This window comes from Oncorhynchus keta, chromosome 28 (assembly GCF_023373465.1).
Source record: "Oncorhynchus keta strain PuntledgeMale-10-30-2019 chromosome 28, Oket_V2, whole genome shotgun sequence".
Taxonomy (NCBI): Eukaryota; Metazoa; Chordata; class Actinopteri; order Salmoniformes; family Salmonidae; genus Oncorhynchus; species Oncorhynchus keta.
In genome coordinates, this window is record NC_068448.1 from 54,208,982 (window position 1) to 54,229,114 (window position 20,133).

The 20,133-nt window shown below is 45.7% G+C and overlaps 1 protein-coding gene across 2 annotated transcripts in view; it reads left to right on the forward strand.

The window, feature by feature from the left end:
* LOC118361563 (zinc finger E-box-binding homeobox 1-like) overlaps nt 1–19,521 on the forward strand; it is a 73,711-nt gene extending 54,190 nt beyond the window's left edge. For both annotated transcript variants that reach the window (XM_035741586.2, XM_035741587.2), the window contains exons 3-9: nt 3,774–3,932; nt 5,229–5,431; nt 6,513–6,618; nt 7,099–7,541; nt 7,805–9,187; nt 15,498–15,678; nt 16,469–19,521. In XM_035741586.2, the coding sequence (XP_035597479.1) occupies nt 3,774–3,932; nt 5,229–5,431; nt 6,513–6,618; nt 7,099–7,541; nt 7,805–9,187; nt 15,498–15,678; nt 16,469–17,430 (3,437 nt within the window). In that variant the 3' untranslated portion in view covers nt 17,431–19,521. The remainder of the gene's footprint in view (nt 1–3,773; nt 3,933–5,228; nt 5,432–6,512; nt 6,619–7,098; nt 7,542–7,804; nt 9,188–15,497; nt 15,679–16,468) is intronic.
* Nucleotides 19,522–20,133: the final 612 nt, after the last annotated feature.

Consider the following 20,133-nt stretch of genomic DNA (forward strand, 5'->3'; position numbering starts at 1 on the left):
CGTTGAAGAATGTGGGGCTCAAACTGCATCCCTGTCTCACCCCACGGCCCTGTGGAAAGAAATGTGTTTGTGTACGTGGATTTTATAATGTCATATGTTTTTCCCCCAACACCGCTCAGTACATTGTTTTCACTGAGGAAATGTACGAGTCTTCTGTTAATGATAATCTCTCTCTTGCTTTCTCCCTTTCTCACACGCCAGCGCTAAGGGACTAAACTGATTATACATAATGCAAGTCTCAGCCCTCTTCCTTTAAAACAGTTTTCTGTACTGTAGGTCAGCGTAACCATTGAAAGCTGCAGCCACAATCTTTCCGCCACTCTGGTTGTCTGGCGCTCAAATGAAAGACTCTCCGACCAAGTGAGGAGAAACATACCGTAGGGGTGGTTTTCACTCTCCTGCGCTCCCTCCTTCCGTTTCCCCCCTCTCTACCTGAATCATTCTTCCTGATTACATGGCATCACCGGCCCCTTGCTCGCTGTCATTACTCATTTAGTTCTAAATGAATATCCACTGTAGCACCGCCAAAGACCTGCCAGTAAAACACAGCCTTAACCACCTCATTTAACAGCCTGGATGATTATTGTTACTGAGGACTGAGGAAGGGGAAGGAGGTATTGACTGACTGGCCATGTGGAACTATGCAGGGTTCTTTCCACTCTGTGATTACTGTGTTAATAGGCACTGCATGTATTTGCTACGGCATGGCATCTATAACTATATAATAAACCCCAGAGTTTGACCATGCTCACGTCGCAGGATTCGATACACAGTATGATGCCAATCACCTCAGCTCTTCTGCAATGTCTCATGCGTTTCCCGTGAAGATGAGTCTCAGTAGTACATTAGAATGGGCCTTGACTCAGGATGAATACTACAGTATGAGTCATACTACATTCCAGTAGGGCTTGTCATGAGTGGACCCTCAGTCATCAAGTTAAGACACCTTGGAAGAACAGGAAAGGAAAGGGAAACCCACAGACAGAGAGCGCTGGAGAAGTTGTGTGGTAGATCCTGAATCACCCCAAACAGGTTAACGAAGGACTTTTAAGCCTTGAGACAATTGAGATGTGGATTGTGTATGTGTGCCCATTCAGAGGGTGAATGGGCAAATCAAAAGATTGAAGTGTCTTTAAACGGGGTATGGTAGTAGGTGCCAGCGTGTCAAGAACTGCAACGCTGCTGGGTTTTTCACACGTAACTGTTTCCCGTGTGTATCAAGAATGGTCCACCACCCAAAGGACAATCCAGCCAACTCGACACAACTGCGGGAAGTATTAGAGTCAACACGGGCCAGCATCCCGGGGGAATGATTTCGACACCTTTTAGTCCATGCCCAGACGAATTGAGGCTGTTCTGAGGGCAAAAGGAAGTGCAACTCAATAATAGGAAGGTGTTCTTAATGTTTTGTACCCTCAGTGTGTAGCATAGATAGGATATCCCTCACATTCCTCCCAGGTTCCACCACACTGGCTTGTAACCTGTTGTTCTAGGATTATTTGAATGGACTGAGTCTATCACTCCCTCTCTGTTGTGAAACTGCTCATCTCCGAGACACGTTGGCTCCCCCTCTCCCTCCCTTATAGAGGGTACCTAAACTGGGGCAGGATGCACAGCCACAGGAAGTAGGGGTCAAAGGTGAGTCCAGTTCAACCAGGACAGGAAATGCTGATGTCGCTGTCTTGTAAAGTTAGGAACATGGTGATACTAGGGTTGAACTTTTTATTGAAGCACAAGGTTAGAGGGTTATTGCATCAAGGATTGACGCTGGATGTTGAACGGTATGTATATAACACAATGCATTTTGAATGAATCCTCTTTAGGGTTTTAGTCAGAGCTCCAGAGTCTCTCCAGGTTTTCCACTCGTGCTTCAGTTCGTTCACGTCCAATGTGTCAGCACACAACCGGTCTGAGAGCGATGTTTGGCCACTTTTCATATACTGCCTGACTGGCTTTGAACCGTGTAGCCTTCAGCTCTAATTTAGAGAGACAGCGAGGGGGCCTTAACAATAACAACCAGAGACCTGGAAGTGTCGACCCTCAGAGAGACCCTACCTCACACACACAGTCTCCCGGGGTAGCTGTGTGTGTCGGAGGGCTGTTACATCATTCTGAGAGCCAGAGTGAGGCAGGGATCAGGTAACTGTAGATACAGCTATTTAAAAAAAGCAACGCGTGTGATTGGGTAAACAGGCTGCTATTTAGCTGCGTCGTGTTATTAAAAGAAAGTGGAAATCTTCCAAATCCATCTCAATGAAGAGCTGTGAAGACGTTCCTGAATGGTTGAGAGAGAGAGAGATGGTTCCACTGAGGTCATGGGAAGTAAAGCTGTGGCTTAATGGGAGGGTTAGGAGGCCCTCTTCTGCCCCCTCCATCCCTCCATTCTATACTGAGGATGCATATAATCCTGAAATCTGACTTTCTCAGCACCTAGCGCTCTCTCTCTCTCGCTCTCTCTCTCTCTCGCCCTCTCTCTCTCTCTCGCTCTCTCTCTCTCGTGCTCTCTCTCTTTCGCCCTCTCTCTCTCTCTCTCTCTCTCTCGCCCTCTCTCTCTCTCTCTCTCTCGCTCTCTCTCATACAGACACTGTTGGCCACTCTCTTTCATTCACATTCCCTTCCACTCTCTCCCCTTCTCCTTCCTCTCCCTTCTTTGATGCGAGGCAGCAGGATGGGGGTGGTTCCGCTGAAAGTATTTAATCGCCACGGTAACCAGTAACTGTGTGTGTGTGTGTACCGTGTGGTTGGCATGGGGGATGTGTGTTCCGTGTGTTCCGCGTAGTGGAACCGTCCATTTCCCACCGTGTCTCATCGCTGTCATAATGCACAGGAGAGGGCTGGGCCCTGCAGGAGGAGAGCTGTTGGAATTGACTGGGCCTGCCGGGCTTGCTGAGTCACGGAGCGTGCAACTTCTCATTGCTCCCATCTGACACAGCAACGCACAGCTGGGTCTCACTGTCAGACCTTTACAGCCCTTCACACTCACAGAACAACCTCAACCCTCAACCCAACACTAAAGAAACGAGCAGGAGAATTCAATTCCCCCGGGGCCAGCAGCGTCTGCTCAGTACATTAAACGGTTGCGTAATGCTTTATGTCTTTCGGGAGGTCGACGTTGTTGTTAGGTGTTTCGTCATCGCCGTCATCCTCTCACTTCCTTCAGTCAAACAGGATAATAGAACTCTCCCCTCCTTGTTTTCACTGTTTTTTTAAGGGTTAATAATAATACTACTTAATAATAATGATGCTAGCTTTTCATTTCCAAACCGTGTCCTCAGGTTACACTGCTGCCTACAGATCCTTAATTAGCCCTCATTAGTGGCGCGGCGGCAGCTGATGTGATGCGGAGGAGAGAACATGCTCCCTGATAACGGATAACGGATCTCATTTACTGGGGTATTAGGATACTAGGCACCACAGTGGGAAAGTTGTTATTTCTTAATCCAGAGAGGTTGATGCAGGCCTGGGGATTTAGGCGCTATGGGGATTGGTTGGTTCTGGGGGGTGCATTAGACTGTACTGACTTCCCTGTGTATCTGGTTGGAGGTCACAGTTCTAATTAAGCATCATGTTTTTTAGATAGAAGGAACATGATAAAATGATGTATTACAATGGCGAGGTCTTAGAACAATGGCGAGGTCTTAGAACAATGGCGAGGTCTTAGAACAATGGCGAGCTCTTAGAACAATGGCGAGGTCTTAGAACAACGGCGAGGTCCTTAATGTCCTTTCCTCGTGTCCTCGTGTAAACAGTTGTCCTGTCTCTGTGGGTTACAGCGAGGGAGGAGTGTGGTTCAGACGGGGAGGACGATGGCAGGACGGACGCTCTGGTGGAAGAGATGCTGCAGCAGGGAGACACAGCCGTCATTTATCCAGAAGCCCCGGAGGACGAGCCACGCCAAGGGACCCCCGAGGCCAGCGGACATGACGAGAACGGTACGTGGAACACTCACACCACCTGGACACCTCACGCACACACACACCTCACCTGTTCATCTACTCTCCACAGTTCGGGACGAAGTACTGGTTTTCTTTTCTCACTGGTAGTTAATTGATTGATACATCATTTAACTGATTAGACAGAGGATTCCACTCACAGACATAGGGTCCCAGGTCTGAATTAAGCACAGCAGAGCAAGAGCAACGCACAAAAAAAAAACACTTCACACTTTTCCACCCCTACCTCCCACAGTGGACTCTACACAATAACGCTTTACACACAACACCTCCACCTCTGGGACTGCAGGTTTTATGCCTCCAGGCAAAACCTTGTTGTGTTGTTCTGACTTCCGTCTCTTCCTCTGCAGGTGTTAACCCCCCCCCATCCATTAACACTAACACTCTCTATGCTGTAAATGGACACACACTGGGCTCTTTATGAGTTAAGGGCTTTTGGCTGTTACCTGTCAGACTCACAGGAGGAAAAACAGCAAATAGCAGATAGTACCTACCTGGGTGATAGTGTGTGTGTGTGTGTGTGTGTGTGTGTGTGTGTGTGTGTGTGTGTGTGTGTGTGTGTGTGTGTGTGTGTGTGTGTGTGTGTGTGTGTGTGTGTGTGTGTGTGTGTGTGTGTGAGAGAGAGAGAGATAATGTGTGTGTTCACATCCTGAGAGGTTCACCTGGCCAGCAGGGAGGTTTAATACATCACCTGTTAACGGGTAATACTTTACCTGTGTGGGACCCAGTGGCGCATAACAACCCCGGGGTCCTGGTGCTAGGTGTGCTTTATGTCTTCTCACCGTGTTCTACCGTGTTTCCAGACAGCTTTTATCCAACGTCTGGGCATTCATTTGAAACCAATGGGTGTTTTTCATTGTTTTTTTTAAAGATATAGGCCTTGAATTCCAATATTTTAAAGACACGTAGACTAGTCACGTTACTCGTGTGAACTAGGGCTGTTGATTGCACATTTCCGACTCCGAGAGCAGGAGTGTTGTGACACCTGTTACTTTACTAATGAATAACCAACAGTATCCAGCCAGCAGGTGAGAGAGTATGTTGCAGCATCTGTCATGTAGTTAGTGTTTACAGACCCTCTGTTAGTCTTAACAGAGGATCGGTCAGTACCGGGTGAAATAGGTGAAACAGCAGTCCAGAGCTCCTGTGTCTGTCTGTCAATCAACCACATCAAAGAATCCTTACTCTCTATTGACCCTCTGATTAGTCTACAGACCTCTCCACACCCACTCACATGCTCCCTCCCTCCCCGTCTCTCTACTCCCTCCCCAACAGGCACTCCGGATGCGTTCTCCCAGCTCCTCACCTGTCCCTACTGCTCCCGCGGCTACAAGCGTTACACGTCCCTGAAGGAGCACATCAAGCTGCGCCACGAGAAGAGCGAGGACAACTTCAGCTGCTCCCAGTGCAGCTACACTTTTGCCTACCGCACACAGCTGGAGAGACACATGACGGCCCACAAAGCTGGTAGAGACCAGGTACTTATAGACACAACCCTATACATAACACTTATAGAAAGTATACACAACTATACCTGCTGTTTGCTAACTACTAGCTACAGCACTGCGTAGTGTGTAGTAAAGATTATGTAAAGATTAAAAACGGTTGTTTTTACGGTAATTTACTGGCAGCCAGTTACCTGTAAGTTAAGATTTTTTAAAAAGTACATTATGTTACCGTAAATTCCAAAGAAACTTACGGTAACATAATTCATTACAGTAATTTAGGGGGCTCCCAAGTGGCGCAGTGGTCTCAGACACTGCAGTCCCTGGTTCAAATCCAGCCTGCATCACATCTGGCTGTGATTTTTTTATATTTCATTTTTTAAATTAATTTCACCTTTATTTAACCAGGTAGGCCAGTTGAGAACAAGTTCTCATTTACAACTGCGACCTGGCCAAGATAAAGCAAAGCATTGCGACAAAAACATTGGGATTGGGGTTTGGCCGGGGCAGGCCGTCATTGTAAATAATAATTTGTTCTTAACTGACTTGCCTAGTTAAATAAAGGTTCAATTAAACATTTGAAGAAAAAAAACGTACAGGTTGTTTCCATTTTGTTTTTACAATGTACACTCTTAGAAAAAAGGTACTATCTAGAACCTAAAAGGGTTCTTCAGCTGTCCCCATAGGAGAACCCTTTGACGAACCCTTTTTGGTTCCAGGTAGAACCATTCTGGGTTCTATGTAGAACCCGTTCTATAGGTGCTACATGGAACTCAAAAGGGTTCCATCTGGAACCAAAAAAAGGGTTATCCTACGGTTATCCTACTATGAGCCACAGAACCCTTTTGGAACAATTTTTTCTAAGAGTGTAGATAAAAGGTGATGTGAACTTTGTGTCCGAAACCCAGGAAGTGGGAAAGTAGGCTCACGGCATGTGCTCAGTGTTGATCACATCCATGATGAATTTAATATCCTGGTATTTAACCATTGTTTTTATCCATTGTTTAAAGCGGTTGTTTCATGAATTGAAAGTAGCACAAAGTGCCTGTCTCCATGAGTGTGTGACTGAAGTGAGCTGACCATCCCCCTCACCCTCTCTCCCTTTGTCTGACAGAGGCACGTGACGCAGTCGGGGGGCAACCGCAAATTCAACTGCACCGAATGTGAAAAAGCATTTAAGTACAAGCACCACCTGAAGGAGCACCTACGCATCCACAGCGGTGAGTGGACACCTCAGTGAGTGTGTGTGTGCGTGTGTGTGTGTGTGTGTGTGTGTGTGTGTGTGTGTGTGTGTGTGTGTGCGTGTGTGTTTGTGAACGTGCGTGTGTATTTTGTTATGTGGAAAAAAGGTTGGGGTAATTGTATACGTGAGTTTCTATTGGCCACACCATCTGCACCGATGTTTCTGCCTCCATCCAACAAATATTTATGTTTAGTAACTCTGTGTGTTCATGTGTCCTTGATTGTGTTTCAGAGCATTGCGCTTCGTCCTAATGTGACATAATTGTGTTTCTTTTGGCGGCTCCGGCCAACAACTAGAGAGTATTTCCCAATGGACCCATTATCCTCAGCCTTTAAGCGTCATTGAAATGCATTAGTCCCTTTTCCCCCGAGGAGATTGATTCATTTAGCTCTGTTCCTAATGGAGGTCGTGTGTGTGTGTGTGTGTGTTGTCTGTGCATGGCCCTCTGTCTCTACAGGAGAGAAGCCGTACGAGTGCTCCAACTGCAAGAAGCGTTTCTCCCACTCGGGCTCCTACAGTTCCCACATCAGCAGTAAGAAGTGCATCAGCGTGATCTCGGCAGTCAACGGCCGCCCCCGGCCCAGCGCCAAGGCGTCCCAGTGCCCGTCCCCAGCCATGCCCGCCTCGCCCTCCTCCACCACCACACGCACACAGATCTGGGATAAACCTTTACAGGAGCAACTACCCCTCAATCAGATCAAGAGCGAGCCAGTGGACTATGAGTACAAGGCCATGGTGTTGTCTCCAGCAACGACAGGAGGAAACGGTCATGGAGGAGGGGTGTTAAACGGGGGTGCCGCGGGCCCCCTGCAGGGTGCGGTGCAGGCTGTGATGCTCCCCACCATGGGTCTGGTATCTCCCATCAGCATCAACCTGGCAGACCTGCAGAACATCTTGAAGGTGATTTGTAAACTTGTAATAAGGACTAAAGTGTACTCTGTATTTAATCATTTAATTGTAGTTCAAATGCCACTTTTTTTTTTAAAGGGGGTAGATCAGCTTTAATATTGCAAATAGATTGTAGCTTTGATTAATGTAATTGTCTTCATCATCAGTTCAAATACAACTTACAATTCATGAAATACTTGCAATGAGCTGCTTGTTGCTATTTGTACAATTATTTGTTGAACAATGAACAAACCATTATCATCTTCATCTTGAAGGTGGCGGTGGACGGTAACATGATCAGACAGATGTTGGAGAACAATGCCAAGGCAGTGGGGACCGGCACAGGGGCGACGGGTGTTCCTCACCAGCAGCTCATCTCAGCCATCAGTCTCCCCATCATCGGTCAGGACGGCAACGCTACCAAGATCATCATCAACTACAGCCTCGATCCCAGCCAGACCCAGCTCACTGCCCAGAACCTGAAGAAGGAACCTCAGACTCTGGCTACAATGCCAGGCCAGCCCCAGGCTCAGCCCCTGGCCGAGGTTGCCATAGAGCCCTGCAGCAAGGCCCAGCAGAGACTCCCAGAGGACCTGACACTCAGCAGGCCCCCCAGGAGCAAAGAGGAGAAGATGGAAGAGGAAAACGAGAAGGAGGAGGGGGAGGAGACCACTAAGACCTGTCTGCTCTGTGGCGACTGCCCCGGTGGTCTGGACGTGCTCCACGCACTCGAGCACTGTAAGAAGGCCTCAGGCCTCAGGATCAATGGGGACAAATCAGAGTCGGCCATCACCTCGTTACTGTCCGAGGGGGTCGGGAACCAGCCCAAGAACCTCCTGTCCCTCCTCAAGGCCTACTTCGCCCTAAACGCTGAGCCAACCAAGGAGGAGCTCAGCAAGATCTCAGATTCAGTCAGCCTGCCCACCGACGTGGTCAAGAAGTGGTTCGACAAGATGCAGAGCAGTCAGGTCTCACTAGGAGCTCCGACACCTCCGTCTGAGGAAGAGGGACCCTTGTCTGAGAGTCCTGGGGCCACAGTTGTGTCCCCTAAGGTAAGACCAGAGCAGGACACAGAGGGTCCCACCATGATGCAGTCCGGCCCAGCCGAGGCCACTCCGGCTGAGGTTAACGGCTCCATGCGCTCCCCAGCCTCCCCCACACCACTAAACCTGACCGCCGGGGGGCCCGTCCCAGCCAAACCCTCCTCTTCGGACAGCACTGATGGCCCTCTGGACCTGTCGCTACCAAAGCCCACCCGAGAGGAGGCCGCAGCCGCCGCCACTTACCACGCCTCTGTTTACTCCCATCAGGACGAACCCCTGAACTTGACGAAGACTTGCAGAACAAAGAAAGAACTTCCGCTCGCCGGCGCCGCTGGCCACCACGTGACTAGTCAACCTGTGTCCCTGTACACCGCCAGCCCACAAAGTGCCAACCCCATCAGTATCATGACCACTCAGCTGCCCAGCGGGACCATTTATGCCATCACTGACCAGGGCCGTGCAGGCATGCCCTGCCTCCGGGCAGTTACCACTAGTAACAACCAGACTATCCTCATCCCACAGCTGGCCTATACCTATACCACTACAGCTACAGCCAACAGCCCTGCAGGGACAGAGACACAGGAGAAGACCACACTGCAAGTCAACGGCATCAAGGTTGGTTAATCAATCATTCAAATGTATTTATATAGCCCTTTTTCACAGCAACAGTTGTCACGATGTGCTTTTCAGTAACCCAGCCACAGGCGGCTGGTGGCACCTTAATGTGGGAGGATGGGCTCAAATAGGCTGGAATGGAATAAATGGAACGGTATCAAACACAGCCTCGCGTTAGCCATTCCGGCTCGCAAAAGCCAAGGCTTGTGTAAGGCCACTCACTTACTTTACTTATCAAACACAGCGTTTCCATGTTCTGGATACTGTTCCATTTACTCCATTCCAGACATTGTTATGAGCTGTCCTCCCCTCACCAGCCTCCTGTGAACCCAGCCTGGACCCCCCAAGGTCAAAGCAGCGGCACAGTTTACATTTACATTTTGATCAATAACAAAGGCCTAGCAGATGCTCTTTTCAAGTCAGTTGCAAGAAAAGCATCTGCTGTGTCTGTATGACTACACATAGATAGAAGGGTTCCAAAGGGTTTCTTCAGCTGTCCCCATAGGAGAACCCTTTTTGATTCCAGGTAGAACCTTTTTGGTTCCAGGTAGAACTCTTTTGGGTTCCATGAAGAACCCTCTGTGTATAGGGTTCTACGTGGAACTCAAACGGATTCTACCTGGAATCAAAAAGGGTTCTCCAAAGGGTTCTCCTATGGGGACAGCCGATGAACCCTTTTAGGTTCTAGATAGCACCTTTTTTTTTCTAAGAGTGCACTATGGGAATTTGTTTCGCCAGTTAGAGAGAAAACTACACGAAAACAGTCTAGCATGATTGGTATTGCAGGTGCAATACTGAGAATCGTGTTTTCTTGCTGTTTGTTCCTCTCTGACTGACTTGGCTCATGTTTAGTGAGGGAGGAGGTGCTGGAAGAATAGGAAGTTCTCCGTATAATCATTCCTCCTATATCTCACTCTACCCGTTTCATCTTCGTGGAGTGAAATGGCAAGGCCTAGGAAAGATCCCTCCCTCAACACTTCAGCGTCTGTAGCCCCTTTAGTGCTTCAGTTCTCTTGGATCTGGCCCACTGCAATTTAGCCATACTGAGAAGGTTAAGCTCCACCTATTGAGCTGGAGATATGGGAACTCTCCTCAGTCTCAGCTGAGTGAGTCTCTCTCCTGTAGCTCTGGGTGGAGGCGGTGGTATTTTGGCACCGCTGTCTTTGTCTCCTGTGATGAGCTGTTTAGTTTCAGCGCTGGGGGGGAGGAGGGTTAAAGGTGGACCGGAGTACTCAAGGGAGGAGTTCTAGCGCTCCTCTCTTCCCTCGCTCTTGGGTGAAAGACAGAGAGAGAGGTGGAATAAAATTAAATTGGGTTTCGAGCTATAGTATACTGCCAACACATTTATTGCGGCTCATGATATGTGAATGTTCAAAATGTGAAATAAGTTAAAGTATTAGTGTCATACTGTTTCAAAAAATGTCTAACATGCAGCTATACAACAGAGGAAAAATCCTGGATGCGTTATATACCAAAAGTGCCATTATGAATTCTGCCCAAAAAACTCTCATGCAGTAGTATTAGAAGTAAGAGCCAGGCCACTTAATGATCCATAAGGATGGATAGAAGAGCCATCACTCCCCGAGCACTGAGCTGCTGCTGTCACCGAGCCAGAAGACATGAGGCAGCACTTACTGTAGAGACCTATTGATTGGTCGGGATCTGTTTAAAGGCCTCAGCCTCCTGTCTCAACCATTGATTTGAGTAGTTGTTGTAGTATGCTTTCCTGTTAAGTGGACTGGCATAGAGCCTTGTTAAAAGCCCTCGCTGTACGTATAGGTATTACATATCAGTTCCTTAACGATGCCGATGCTACCGTGCTGTACTTCCTCTCTCTCTCAGTGTCTGTGTTGAATACTCAGTTGTAGTATGCGTCCGGGAAGGGCACCTTGTTCTCTATATTAGGGTTCTGACGATACCTGACGAGTTTGGTGTGCTTCTTGTTGTCATTGTTGCCATGGGAAAAATGATTAGGACACTGGTACCATCCCGGCTCTACCTTTTGTGGTGCACTACTTTTGACCAGAGGTCACTATGGGCCATGGTCAAAAGGAGTGCACTATAAAGGGAACCGGGTGCCATTTGGGGCATACCCATATGCAACCTACACCCAGGAAGGGATGGGCGCAGTAAAGGGTGTTTCTGAGGGGTTTTTACTCACCATTGATGAGTCATGATGGGGATGACTGGTTTTCAGGGTCAACACCAAGGTGGGATGATTTCATCGTGATGGTCTGAAGTGTTACTAGCTGTTTGGTTCTGATGAGGTTATGGTACCTTGAGAGCTATAGAAAGAAGGTGGTATTAGTCAGCCTACAGCGTCACTTCATGACATGCCGTAGCGCTCACATCTGTAGCCATGAAGTGCTTTGAAAGGCTGCTCATGGCTCACATCAACACCGTTATCCCAGAAACCTTAGACCCACTCCCAATTTGCATACCGCCCCAACAGTTCCACACATGACGCAATCTCTATTGCACTCCGCACTGCCCTTTCCCACCTGGATAAAAGGAACACCTATGTGAGAATGCTATTCATTGACTACAGCTCAGCCTTCACCACCACAGTGCCCTCAAAGCTCATCACTAAGCCAGGACCCTGGGAACTAAACACCTCCCTCTGCAACTGGATCCTGGACTTCCTGACGGGCCGCCCCCAGGTGGTAAGGGTAGGCAACAACACATCCGCCACGCTGATCCTCAACACAAGGGCCCTTCAGGGGTGCGTGCTCAGCCCCCTCCTGTACCCCCTGTTCACTCATGACTGCATGACCAGGCACGACTCCAAAACCATCATTAAGTTTGCTGATGACACAACAGTGGTAGTAGGCCTGATCACCGACAACGACGAGACAGCCTACAGGGAAGAGGTAAGAGACCTGGGCGTGTGGTGCCAGGACAACAACCTCTCCCTCGACGTGATCAAGACAAAGGAGATGATTGTGGACTACAGGAAAAAGAGGCCAGAGCACGCCCCCATTCTCATTGACGGGGCTGCAGTGGAGCAGGTTGAGAGCTTCAAGTTCCTTGGACACGACAAAACCTATTCCTCCTCAGGAGACTGAAAAGATTTGGCATGAGTCCTCAGATTCTCAAAAGGTTCTACAGCTGCACCATCACTGCATGGTATGGCAACTGCTCGGCCTCCGAGCACAAGGCACTACAGAGGGTAGTGCGAACGGCCTAGTACATCACTGGTGCCAAGCTCCCTGCCATCCAGGACCTCTATACCAGGCTGTGTCAGGGGAAGGCCCTAAAAATTGTCAAAGACTCCAGCCACCATAGTCATGGACTGTTCTCTCTGCTACCGCAAGTCATGCGGTATCGGAGCGCCAAGTCTAGGTCCAAGAGGCTTCTAAACAGCTTCTACCCCCCAAGCCATAAGACTCCTGAACACCATCAAATGGCTACCCAGACTATTTGCATTGCCCCCCCTCTTTTAAACCGCTGCTACTCTCTGTTGTTATCATCTATGCATAGTCACTTTAATAACTCTACCCACATGTACATTTTGCCTCAACTAACCGGTGCCCCCGCACATCGACTCTGTACCAGTACCCCTCCTGTATATAGTCTCGCTATTGTTATTTTACTGCTGCTCTTTAAATACTTTTATTTGTTATTCTTATCTGTATTTAAAACATATATATTTTTTTACTGCATTGTTGGTAAGGGGCTCGTAAGTAAGCATTTCACTGTAAGGTCTACTACACCTGTTGTATTCATCATTTCACTGTAAGGTCTACTACACCTGTTGTATTCATCATTTCACTGTAAGGTCTACTACACCTGTTGTATTCATCATTTCACTGTAAGGTCTACTACACCTGTTGTATTCATCATTTCACTGTAAGGTCTACTACACCTGTTGTATTCATCATTTCACTGTAAGGTCTACTACACCTGTTGTATTCATCATTTCACTGTAAGGTCTACTACACCTGTTGTATTCATCATTTCACTGTAAGGTCTACTACACCTGGTGTATTCATAATTTCACTGTAAGGTCTACTACACCTGTTGTATTCATCATTTCACTGTAAGGTCTACTACACCTGTTGTATTCATCATTTCACTGTAAGGTCTACTACACCTGTTGTATTCAGCATTTCACTGTCAGGTCTACTACACCTGTTGTATTCATCATTTCACTGTAAGGTCTACTACACCTGTTGTATTCATCATTTCACTGTAAGGTCTACTACACCTGTTGTATTCATCATTTCACTGTAAGGTCTACTACACCTGTTGTATTCATCATTTCACTGTAAGGTCTACTACACCTGTTGTATTCATCATTTCACTGTAAGGTCTACTACACCTGTTGTATTCATCATTTCACTGTAAGGTCTACTACACCTGTTGTATTCAGCATTTCACTGTAAGGTCTACTACACCTGTTGTATTCAGCATTTCACTGTAAGGTCTACTACACCTGTTGTATTCATCATTTCACTGTAAGGTCTACTACACCTGTTGTCTTCAGCATTTCACTGTAAGGTCTACTACACCTGTTGTATTCATCATTTCACTGTAAGGTCTACTACACCTGTTGTATTCATCATTTCACTGTAAGGTCTACTACACCTGTTGTATTCATCATTTCACTGTAAGGTCTACTACACCTGTTGTATTCAGCATTTCACTGTAAGGTCTACTACACCTGTTGTATTCATCATTTCACTGTAAGGTCTACTACACCTGTTGTATTCATCATTTCACTGTAAGGTCTACTACACCTGTTGTATTCATCATTTCACTGTAAGGTCTACTACACCTGTTGTATTCATCATTTCACTGTAAGGTCTACTACACCTGTTGTATTCATCATTTCACTGTAAGGTCTACTACACCTGTTGTATTCATCATTTCACTGTAAGGTCTACTACACCTGTTGTATTCATCATTTCACTGTAAGGTCTACTACACCTGTTGTATTCATCATTTCACTGTAAGGTCTACTACACCTGGTGTATTCATAATTTCACTGTAAGGTCTACTACACCTGTTGTATTCATCATTTCACTGTAAGGTCTACTACACCTGTTGTATTCATCATTTCACTGTAAGGTCTACTACACCTGTTGTATTCAGCATTTCACTGTCAGGTCTACTACACCTGTTGTATTCATCATTTCACTGTAAGGTCTACTACACCTGTTGTATTCATCATTTCACTGTAAGGTCTACTACACCTGTTGTATTCATCATTTCACTGTAAGGTCTACTACACCTGTTGTATTCATCATTTCACTGTAAGGTCTACTACACCTGTTGTATTCATCATTTCACTGTAAGGTCTACTACACCTGTTGTATTCATCATTTCACTGTAAGGTCTACTACACCTGTTGTATTCAGCATTTCACTGTAAGGTCTACTACACCTGTTGTATTCAGCATTTCACTGTAAGGTCTACTACACCTGTTGTATTCATCATTTCACTGTAAGGTCTACTACACCTGTTGTCTTCAGCATTTCACTGTAAGGTCTACTACACCTGTTGTATTCATCATTTCACTGTAAGGTCTACTACACCTGTTGTATTCATCATTTCACTGTAAGGTCTACTACACCTGTTGTATTCATCATTTCACTGTAAGGTCTACTACACCTGTTGTATTCAGCATTTCACTGTAAGGTCTACTACACCTGTTGTATTCATCATTTCACTGTAAGGTCTACTACACCTGTTGTATTCATCATTTCACTGTAAGGTCTACTACACCTGTTGTATTCATCATTTCACTGTAAGGTCTACTACACCTGTTGTATTCATCATTTCACTGTAAGGTCTACTACACCTGTTGTATTCATCATTTCACTGTAAGGTCTACTACACCTGTTGTATTCATCATTTCACTGTAAGGTCTACTACACACCTGTTGTATTCGGCGCATGTGACTAATAACATTCGATTTGATTTGTTTTCCTTGAGAAACAGAATGACAAACCAAACAAACACCTCCACCAAATCATTTCCAACTTGCCTGTATTATTGTCTTGCACATATTGTTAACCGTTATGATCCGAGAATGACACTTCTCCTGGCCTCTCTATAACTGTATTACTGTACTAATACACCTGCATTGCTTGCTGTTTGGGGTTTTAGGCTGGGTTTCTGTACAGCACTTTGAGATATCAGCTGATGTACGAAGGGCTATATAAATACATTTGATTTGATTTGATACTCCTGTTACAATTCAAAACTTAAAAACAGTAAACATTATATTACATATATCCACACATATTAGATCTGACATCATACATTATAAATGATGTGTTCTCATGTATTGATATTTGTTGTTCAGGAGGAGCGTCAGGACACCAGCTCAGAGGGCGTGTCCACCATGGAAGAGCTGAACGACTCAGACTCCGCCCCTTCCAGGAAGAAAATGAGGAAAACGGAGAGTGGGATGTACGCCTGCGACCTGTGTGACAAGATCTTCCAGAAGAGCAGCTCTCTGCTCCGACATAAATACGAACACACAGGTACATCAGGGGCGAAGGTCGACCTGGGTCGTGTTCTTTAGGGTGCAACATGCAGCGAATCGCTTTGCAACTGGACAATAAAAGGCTCACATAGTACCTCCCCGTTTTTCGATAGTTTTCTTCCATTTCATACCTGCTGAACATCAGCCTCACTGCACCTCCCCAGAGAGACCTCAGGAAAACACGAGGCGAAGTGAAACTGAAGGGGGAAATTTCTGAAATCACACACTGACTGCATTGTTGTTATACCAGTGTATATTGCAGAAGGGCGGTGGACACCACCATCCCAGCAGCTATTACCCAATAAACACACACACGCACTCCACCAGAACTCCCCCTGCCAACCACATTAACCTTCCGGTATGAAATGTTGAAGGGATGTTGCATCAGATCTCTGTTAGTAATTTTCAATGAGAACATGGGTAGTGTTGTGGCCAAGCACAGGTCAACCCACTCTGAGGCGTTCTGTCTTTATGACTTTGATACCCGTTTTTCCATCCAAATTCACACTGTCCTGTTTTTTTGTTGCATTGTTTGCTATATTTACCATGGATACGTGATGATAAATAACATGGGTTTCACCGACTTTTGGCGCAATAATCAAAACCATTTCACAAGCACAACAGTCTGGGGAATTACAACAGTATTTTTCAAGGAGGGTGCAACCCCTGTTACAAGCCCATACGGTGTTACTCTGTGATTTCACTCAACAATAGTCCTGAGCCTGAATGTTTTATCACTCTGTTTCAGATACATTTTTATTGACTGTTTATTTTCTCCCCTGCTACAGGCAAGCGACCCCACGAGTGCGGTATCTGCAGGAAGGCCTTCAAACACAAGCACCACTTGATAGAACACATGCGTCTCCACTCTGGGGAGAAACCCTACCAGTGCGACAAGTGTGGCAAGCGCTTCTCTCACTCGGGCTCCTACTCCCAGCACATGAACCACCGTTACTCCTATTGCAAGAAAGAGGCGCTGGAAGGAAGTCAAGGAGGTATAGGGGAGGAGGTGCTGGAGGAGGAGATGGAGAGCCCTGTGGGGTTGGCCCTGGGCCTCGGAGGGGAGCAGCAGGAGCAGTCAGACAGCAGGCCCACCTCCTCCCACCTGGACTCTGATGAGCGAGGGAGCAGCACCAGGGAGGACGAGGAGGAGAGTGAGGAGGAGGGGGAGGAGGAGGACATGGAGACAGCGGCAGGGGAGGAGGTGGAGGGGGATCCGGACAGAGTTCTGGATATGGATGATATACAGGTGGTGCGGATAGGAGACGAGGGAGGGGACGAGGAGGAAGAGGCGGAGGGGGAGAAGGAAGAAGACACTGGTCGAGAGGAGGGAGAGAGTGAGGAAGAGCAGGGAGTGGAGAGAGTAGTGGTCGGGGGTGAAGGGGAGGAAGGAGAAGAAGAAGAGGAGGGGGTAGTGGGGGTTGAAGTAAAGGAGGAGCAGGAGGAAGAGGAGGTTACAGGGAAAAAAGCAGACACAAGGCAAGAGGAGGTACAGGAGAACAGGGAGAAAGAGGAGGAACATGGAGGTGAGAAGGAACAGGCTGAGGAGCAGGTGGAGGAGGAGCTGTCTGAGAAGGAAGAGACAATGGACACAGAGAAAGGATTGACCTCGGAGGACAAGGAAGAGTCAGGGTCGAGGGCGGCGGAGGAAAGTGAGGTCATGAAAGAGAATGAAGGTGAAACAAACAGGAACACTGTTTCAGAAGACAAGAACCAGACACCGACAGGAGAGAAAGGAGATCCGAATTAAAACAGGGAGGAACCAGACCCGTGCTTCTTCCTTAATGAAATGGAAGGATCCTTTTCCCCCATGACATTGGGGGAAAGGATAGAGAGCTAAAGTTTGGATTGCTCTGACGGACGCTGCATTTCAGTTCACTACTGTGTATGAATCCAGGTGTGCCTGAAAAAATACTAGTGGCTTTTTCCACAGAAGGAGAAACATTTTCAGTGTTAGAAAATGTATTTGTAAAAAACTAAAACACAAAGTTTAACAACAAAAAATGCATTATACGGACTTTGGAAGATAGAGCCGACACGTTTTAGATAATGTTTTATTACTAAATCAACCTTGGGTCATTTCTTTTTATCAGTGTTACTAATTTTATCCCTCATATTTTAACCTTTAAAAACCTGTACATTTAGGAGAGATTTCTATATCTTTTTATTGCCAATGAACAAAAAAAAAAATCAGTATTTTATTAAGTTGGAGGAAAAAAGATCCTGTGCACTACAAGTGGCTTGGTTTACTTATGGCACTAACAGTGGTGTTGTCTACCCTTCAGTGTTATGGCACTAGACTTACAGTATACATCATCAGCATGTTAGCTGGTGATGTTAGCATACCTTTTGTTGTCCATGGATTGCGAGCCTTAAAGAAGAAAACGATTGTGAGATGAGTTCATCCATGATGATATTCCAGTAGTTGATTACCTTCTAGATGAAAGAAGAAGACAAGGGGAGTACGGAAGGAGTCTGCATTGACACATTGCTCTAAAATGTTCTGTTCGTTCGTTTGTTCATTTCATCAATCTGTTGTCATCAGTGTTACATGTACAGAATCAGATCCAAGCAGAATAAGCAAGAAGAACAATCGTGAGATCATTTGCCCCCTGAATCCTATTCCCACTCCCAGCCTTATGGAAAACAAGAAGACATGATGCGTATCAAAAGTGCCATTGAATACTGCTGTTTTTCCTTAGCAGCTGTTGTCAGGTTGTGTCGAGGCCCAGATTTGATAGCAGCTTCAAACATGTCAACTCTTTCAGCCGATATCCTGTTGATTTTGGCTCACTACCACTAGTCCTGATGTTGTAGATTATAGCGTTACCATGAATTATAATTTAGACATGAATTACATGTTTGAGATTTAAAAAAAAAAAGATCTGCCTCTTTTATAATCAGAGCAATCAAAGACTAAAAGGACTTACAATGCACATGTTTTAACGGAACGATGAAACATGATTTTGAAATATTTCCTGCCTTGACATGTATAATTCCCCTCCAGTCCAGTTCCAATGCACTTGTTTAACACTTGTGAAACGCTCGCTCTCTCTTCAGGTAACAAAAGTAGGCAAATATGATCCCATAATGGTTATTCAGACAATATTTTTTACCTGTCAGTATTATTTTGTTTTGTATGTTCATGTTCAAATGTGTGTACTGTATGTTTTCAGAAAAGGCAGTATTTTTCCCCATTCCCAATGATATGGGTTATCTGTTTAGTTCTAGAAACATTTTATATTTATGTGTTATTTTTTTTTATTTTATATTTCTTTATGGTTATTTATTACACAATGTAGTGTACAATACTGTAGTTTGTATTAATACAATAATATATTTTAGTATGAAAATCATTTCAAATGTAAGCTGACTACAACAAAGGTGGGAACTAAAAAAAAAAAAAAAACTCTGGCATTTTGAAGTATGTTTTAGAATGAAAATACATCTGAAGTTGTCAACACACCCCCCACAAGCCTGAAATTGGAATTGGTTCCCTTTCTAAATCCATTCATTCTCATGTTAGTTTTGACCTTTTGCCCCACTTTAATATGAAGCTACTGAAACTCTTTGAGAACTAACTGTATGTCTAATAGCATGAGTGTGCTGTTGTATTGAAGGATGACCCTTAACCATGAACCTGTCCTTTTTGCCAAGCCAAAATAATATTGACATTTTGTTGTGTTTTATTTGTGCCAATTTGTTACTTTGTATGTATACTACGTCAAGGCCACAACCTCTTTTATATGTACTTGTTTTAATCCATGATCATTTTTATAGTGATAGTTTTTGTTTGTTTTTTCTATGACTCCCCATCTCACAATAAAATACATCAACTACATCCCTCTGGTTTGATCATCTGTTTGTTCATATATTTGCTTGCGTAATAAAGCTTTAGGCCAGTACTATATCCGATCGTGCTCGGAGACAATGCGGCTGTTAAAGTTCGTATTTCAGGTAAACACTGCAGATGTCTGCTCAATTGGAAATTATCTTTAAATGTCAAATGCACTATAGTGCGGTTTCGGATTGAATCCAGCCCTTAGGGACATATGCAGAATTTACCGTGAATGCAGTCTCCGCAAACGGGGGAACAACGCCTTTATATTTCAATCGAGCACTATAACGCGGATCTTCCTCAATACTTCTTGCGATACGGGTTGAATCCAGCTCCTAATAAAACTCGGCGCCTGGAGAGATCAGTCACGATTCCCTTCTGGGGTGTATTCAGTGAGATGAAACATTCCGACCGTTGCAAGCCGATAGAAATGTAATGAATAGAGCTAACATGATCCCCCCTATTTACCTGACATGTATGTTCTAAACAATACATTTCTATCTGAATGTTGTGTTACGATGTGTGACATTACACCCTGCTGAACAGAGCCCATACCAGCCCAACCCAAGGTCATTTATATTGATCCCGATCAGGTTTCCTTCAGGGAGAGGGAGG